Source organism: Cibotium barometz, chromosome 64 (assembly GCF_041138505.1).
Source record: "Cibotium barometz isolate CiBa-2024 chromosome 64, ASM4113850v1, whole genome shotgun sequence".
Lineage (NCBI taxonomy): Eukaryota > Viridiplantae > Streptophyta > Polypodiopsida > Cyatheales > Cibotiaceae > Cibotium > Cibotium barometz.
Window position 1 is genome coordinate 12,472,994 of NC_141109.1, and position 7,196 is coordinate 12,480,189.

Genomic DNA, 7,196 nt, shown 5'->3' on the forward strand with positions numbered 1-7,196 from the left:
TTACCTCATGTGGCAAGGATGCTTAGGCTTGATTCTGATGTGCTGCAAGTGTTGTAGGAAATCTCCAACTCTACCAAAAGCCATGAATTTTCTCCCTCAAATAGAGTAGTACACATTGTAAGAAGAGTAAATGGGAATTATGACAACCTAGAAGTACACAAAACAAATCATGGATTATAGCTTAGGGGAAAAGGTTTTTATAGGAGTTCTACCATATGCATGCACCATAAATTCTCCATGAGTTAATGCCTAGGTAGCTCATACATCATGCATACATGCATACCTTAAATTTTTATGGCTACCTAAAATGGAACTCAAGCTTCTCAAGCAAAGGGATCCCAATGCCACCTAACTACTAACTAAACTCAAAACCATCAAATTTTTCTAATTTCCACAAACCACCTTGGCAACACCATGAGTACTCAAACTACTTTCCACTCTCTCACCTTGTTTTACTTTGCAAACCATGGTTTTGTACTCAACCTTACAAGATTAGACCATTTAATTTATTTTTTCCAAGATGCTACTACCAACAACTTTGCCCAAGCCCTTGTCCTAGGCTAAACCCCACATTTTGAATTTGATTTTACGAGTTTAATTCATATGGGATCTAATTACTTTCACATATGAATACACACACATGTGTGCACATGTGCACAGTTACACTGTTATAATTTTCTGAGAATAGGAACTTTATAAAATTTTAAGGTTATTACTAAAAGTTTATTTTTCAATGGAGTTTTATTATTTTTGAACGATTTTCCATGTGCATATTTTATCTTTAAGAATTTTATAATTTTTGAGCCAATTATTCTTTTATTTAACATTTTGCCTTTGTTTGAGTTTGGTGAAATGATGCTTCAACATCCATGAGTGTAGGTGCTAGCAAATTCCTAAGAGTAGTAACAATGTTGGTATAGTTTTCTTGAGGGAGACTCTTCAAAAGAACTTAGTGTAAATTGAAGTTACATATTCACGTTGTGGACATGTTTTAGTTTATAAATGCCCACTTGAAGTGGACATCAATAAATTAATACCTTACCATATACTAGGGTATGCTAAGGATGCTAAGGCGACACACGAAGGAAGCTAGCGGGGGCGCGACACATAGAGGAAGCTACTGGGCGACACACATAGGAAGTAGACCGTGACAAACACACGAAGCGGAGCTAAGAGAGAGAGGCGAGGTTGTTCGTTCGTGAGGAGAGAGGCGATGTCCATCGTCAGAGCAGAGAGGCAATGTTGTCCATCGAAGAGAGAGAGCGAGGAAACCTTTCTCTTCCCAAGACAGAGAGCGAGTCTAGGAGCAAAGCAGCGCATTGGGGAAAAAAAAAAACCAAAGCTCTCTTTCAGCACGAGCTCTGCGTCCACGCATGCTCTTTCGCCCTTTTATACGTTCTGCACCATTCTTTCCAGAAAAAACCCTCAGTACCACACGTCAAACCCATATACACTCTAATTTCTAAGGTTTTGACCCATACACTAGTTTTTTTTTCCCTCAAGTTTTATTGTCTCAAGTAATTAATTGATGTGAAAACAAAATTTTGGTATTATATGTGCGCTAAAAGTTTAAAGTCCATTCATGTGATGACATGGGCCCTTCTTAGGAAAAGGCTCCTTACAAAGAGAACGCTCAATGAACGAGTACCTCACATGTTCTCGGGCGTAGCACATTCATTCATTGTCTCTCTCTCTCTCTCTCTCTCTCTCTCTCTGTGTGTGTGTGTGGGGAAACTACAAATGGCAAGGGCATCTGCTGAACAGCTGCCTTCAAGATGGAACTTGGTGGGCAAAACAGCTCTAGTGACAGGAGCCACCAAAGGCATCGGATAATGAGCTCTAATAAAATTGAGGGTCAATTTTTCACTCCACGTGTTTTTGGAGTCTTCTTATGGGATTATATGCAGGAAAGCCATAGCCGAGGAGCTTGCAGGGTTAGGAGCGTCGGTCTACGTGTGTGCTCGGACGGAGAAAGATGTGGAGGAGGTTGTGCAGGCGTGGAAGCGGGCCGGGTTGGACGTGGAGGGCTGTGTGTGCGACGTGTCGTCCATGGATTCGTGCAAGCAACTGGTGGCAGCAGTGTCAGATCATTTCAAAGGGAGGCTCGACATATTGGTAATAATTTTGTTAACGACCTTAATTATCCTCGATCATGGCAGATAATAACGTAATTAAGGTGGCGTGCAGGTGAACAACGCGGCCTTCACGTCTGCCCAGTGCAGCAGCGTTGACGTGCCGGCGGAGTTCCTCTCTTTGATGATGCGGACCAACTTTGAGCCGGGCTTTTACATTAGCAAATTTGCCCATCCCCTCCTCAAGGCGTCCGGCCAAGCCTCCATCGTTTTCATCTCCTCCATCTCTGGCTCTGTCGCCCACCACCCCCAGAGTGCTCTCTACTCGTCATCAAAAGGCAAGCCACATGCATATCCTTGCGCTTCATGTATTCGATCCTTTCTCTAAGCTCCACGTTTTATCAACTCCATTTCGCCCTTTTTTGCAGCCGCAGTTAATCTGCTCACAAGAAGCTTGGCTTGCGAGTGGGCCAAAGACGGTATCCGAGTGAACGCTGTTGCTCCAGGGTACACGCATTCAGACGTCGTCGACAAGGTGAGTCTCTCTCTCTTGAGTTCAAATCTTGTCGGATAGATCAATTTGGTCTCTTGGGATAGTTTCCTACGACGTTAAAAAGTTCTCTTCTCTTCTCTTCTTCTCTTCTCTCTCGTAGGGGCCCACACCCGTTCTCTCTCTCTCTTTCTCTTTCGTAGGCCCACACTTGGAGTAGATTGTTCAACTCCCTCACTTACCTTTCCTACACTTGGAGTAGATTGTTCAACTCCCTCACTTACCTTTCCCACACTTGGAGTAGATTGTTCAACTCCCTCACTTACCTTTTCCACCTTTATAAAAAAAAAAGTGTGCCCCTTGATTTTGACAAGGTGAGTCTCTCTCTCTCTCTTTCTCTTTCGTTGGGGTTTCAGACCGCCCACACTTGGAATAGATTGTTCAACTCCCTCATTTACCTTTCCCACACTTGGAGTAGATTGTTCAACTCCCTCACTTACCTTTCCCACCTTTTTTAAAAAAAAGTGTATCCCTTGATTTTGATTCCACCAAACCTATTTCACATTCTTGCATCTAGCTATGTTCATGATAGCCGGCTCGAATTGACTAGACTCTTAGATCAACGTGTTTGAAACTACGTGTGTGGATCAACATGTTTAGTCAGTGTTTAGTATGATATGGTATTGGGTGAGTTTGAAACTAAGTGTGTGGATCAACATGTTTAGTCAGTGTTTAGTATGATATGGTATTGGGTGAGGGATTTGTGGAGGGAGGGAGAACCCTACTCATATGTCACAAGATGTCTGATGATTCTATACATAAATTCTTGAAGTTCTTTTAAAGGTTTAATTAACAATGAGACCATGTGAGGCAGGAGCTAACAACAGAGCTTACAGCTATGCTAAATGCTCGAACACCCCTAGCACGTGTTGGCGAGGCAAAAGAGATTGCAGAAACAGTGGCTTTCCTTTGCATGCCTTGCTCTTCCTTTACCACTGGGAGCATTTTCACCGTGGATGGTGGCATGACCGCTCACTGTTTTATCTAGATTAACAAAAGTGTTTTTGGTCTCTAGTGTTATATTTTTCTAATATAATTTTAGTTACACTATTGACGACGTGGAAGAGGATATTTATGGCTTGATGTATTTGTAAGAGACAATTCAAGCCTTATCATTTGGGTAATTATAGTGGACGTATTTTGTGAGAAATTTTTAAAGAGCAAAATATCTAACGAAATAATATTTTATTATAGTATGGAGAACAGCTACCATTTGCTAACTTGTTATATTTCGTGATTGTATGTAATCACATACATTATGGGTTTTAGAACTGGAGTTTTCTTTATGCTATATTAGAGAACCATTTTTGTTTTTTACACAATAGAGATTCATCTTTCTTTACATTAGTTTTTGTAAGAGTTTAAGAGATCCATAACTTTGTAGAATATAGTAATTTAAAGAGGTTGGACCCACCTTTAAAAAATGGCCAGACAAAAAACAATCAGAGCTTTCCTTTCAACACACAAACCAATTGATTGGTAGGAGGCTTCTTCTATGATAGAGAAGCAAGCAAAAGCAAGAGAAAGTGTAATTTTATGGTTTTTCTATACTATTCTTAATGTTTTCACTTCACAACCCCTCTCAAGCTTGAGAAGTTTCTTAATTAAGTGTTTATAATGCAAATAAAGCTTTTCTTAAGTGTTGTAATGAATAATTAAGAAAAGTTTACATTTATACTTAAATTAGGATGCTTTTATGTTTATCTCTCTCCCCCCAAAGAATGGTCATTCCTATGACCAATTCTATATTCAATTGATGCTTCTCATGGAGAAATTCTTAATTCACAAGTCAAACTCTAGACTTATGAAGCTAGAGGTTAAGAAACTGGTTTTTTATACTTATATGCTTGTAAATTATGATAATATTATGAGATTAATCCATAAATTAGATTTAAGGTTAAAAGATAGTTATACTATCATAATTACATTACTATGTCTTATTCTTTTCAAAAATATTAAAATTTATCAGTAATAGTAGCGGAGCTAAAATTTTACGAAATCAATACATAATTCATTCTTATGCATAACGTGAAAAGAGGACTTCCTACCATATTCTAGGATTGAATATCCTAGGCTAAAATAATAATTTTCATTACATTCAATGGAAATTTTTTTTAAGTTTATGTATAATTAAATAATTAAGAAAAGAGAAAATTATGGTAATTTTATTTGAATGATAAAAGAGAAATTTCTATGACATTTGAAATTCAATTATTTAAATAGAAAAAGTAAAATTCTTAGCATATTGAAATTAATGGATATTTTATTTAAATTCAAAGATAAATTTTAGATAAATTTATTTCATGCATGAAAAATCTTTATTTAGATAAAAGAAACATTTCTATGACATTTGGAATTCAATCATTTAAATAGGAAAAATAAAATTCCTAGCATATTGGAATTAATAGATATTTTATTTAAATTGAAAGATGAATTTTAGATAAATTTATTTTATACATGAGAAATATTCAAATGATAAAAGAGGTATTCCCATGACATTTGGAACTCAATCATCTTAAAAGGAAGAGTGGAATTCTTAGCATATTGTAATTAAAATATTCTATTTAAATTCAAAGATAAATTTTAGATAAATTTATTTTATGCATGAGAAATATTTAAATGATAAAAGAGGAATTTCCATGACATTTGGAATTCAATCATTTAAATAGAAAGAGTGGAATTCTTAGCATATTAGAATTAATGGATATTTTATTTAAATTCAAAGATAAATTTTAGATAAATTTATTCTATGCATGAGAGATATTTAAATGATAAAAGAGAAATTCCCATGACATTTGGAATTCAATCATTTAAATAGGAAGAGTGGAATTCTTAGCATATTGAAATTAATGGATATTTTATTTTAGATAAATTTATTTTAAGATAAAAGATGAATTCCCATGACATTTAGAATGTAATTAATTAAATGTAAAAAGAGGAATTCCCATGATATTTGAGATCCAAGAAATCAAATGGAAAAAAGAGAAACTTTTAGTATAATTCAATTTATGAATATTTATCAAAAGTGAAAATATGGGTAGAATTGATTTTTGTAAATCCCATGAATTCTTTTATTCAAAAGAGGAATATTGAATATAATTCATTTGAGAAATTGAGAAAGAATATGGAAATACTCGTCGAGAAAAAGAACCTTTATCTAGGCCAAGCAATTGACAAAAATTTAGAAAAAGTCCCATTATCGGTATCGAAGTAGAAAAAGTTACTAAATGGGAATAGGATGTGAATAGACGTGATAAGATGTAAAAAGGATGTGATAAGATGTGAATGGGATGTGATAGGGATGTGAATGGGATGTGATAGGATGTGAATAGATGTGATAAGGTGTAAATGAGATGCGATAGGATGTGAATGGATGTGATAAGATATGAATGGGATGTGATCGAATGTGGTGTGATGAAAATGAATGTGGATGAGATGTGAAGTAAATGGATGTGGATGTGAATGATGAGATGAGAGGATATGTGAAAGGGTGAGATGGGAAAGAATGTGATATAAATGAATGTGGATGTGGATGTGAAAGGATGTGATGTGATGTAAATGGATGTGAATGTGGATGTAGATGTGAAAGGATGTCACATGATGTAAATGGATGTGAATATGGATGTGGATGTGAAAGGATATGATGTAAATGGATGTGAATGTAGATGTGGATGTGAAAGGATTTGATGTGATGTAAATGGATGTGAATGTGGATGTGGATGTGAAAGGATGTGATGTGATGTAAATGGATGTGAATGAGGATGTGGATGTGGATGTGAAAGGATATGATGTGATGTAAATGGATGTGAATGTGGATGTGGATGTGAAAGGATGTGATGTGATGTAAATGGATGTGGATGTGGATGAGATGTAATGTAATGTAAAGAGATGTGGATGTGAATGTGAATGTGGATGTGAAAGGATGTGATGTGATGTAAAGAGAAATGGATGTGAATGTGATGTGGATGTGGATGTGGATAAGATAAGATGTTATGAAAAAGATGAGATGTGATGTGATGTAAAGGGATGTGGATGTGAACATGATGGGGATATGGATAAGATATGATGTGATGAAAAGGGATGTGGATGTGAATGTGATGTGATGTAAAGAGATGTGGATGAAATGTGATGTGATGTAAAGAGATGTGATGTGATGTGAATATATGTGAATGTGAAGTGATAGATGTGAATGTATGGATGAATGTGAAAAGTCGTGCATGTGAATGATTGGTGGATGTGGATGAATAAGATGGGATGTGTATGAATGAGATATGATGTGGATGTGATGTAATGTGGATAGAATGTATGTGATGGAATGGGAATACAATGAATGTGATGAATGTGAATGGATGTGATGTGAGGTGATGAATGTGATGTGATGTGATGAATGTGATGAATATGAATGGATGTGATGTGATGTGAGTCAGACAAGTATGAATGGGTGAGATGTGATGTGAAATGGATGTGATGTGATATAATGTAAATAGGGATAGATGTGAATGGATGAGATGTGATGTGATGTGAATCAGGATGTGAATGAAATGGATGTGATGAGATGGTAAATTGGGATAGAT

General features: G+C 36.1%; 1 protein-coding gene across 1 annotated transcript; it reads left to right on the forward strand.

The window, feature by feature from the left end:
* The first annotated feature begins 1,634 nt into the window (after positions 1-1,634).
* Positions 1,635-4,111, forward strand: LOC147603331 (tropinone reductase homolog At5g06060-like). Its single transcript, XM_086796890.1, has 4 exons — positions 1,635-2,115; positions 2,188-2,410; positions 2,501-2,607; positions 3,437-4,111. Exons 1-4 carry the CDS (start codon positions 2,050-2,052, stop codon positions 3,608-3,610), a joined length of 570 nt encoding a protein of 189 aa, XP_086653016.1. The 5' UTR covers positions 1,635-2,049; the 3' UTR covers positions 3,611-4,111.
* Positions 4,112-7,196: the final 3,085 nt, after the last annotated feature.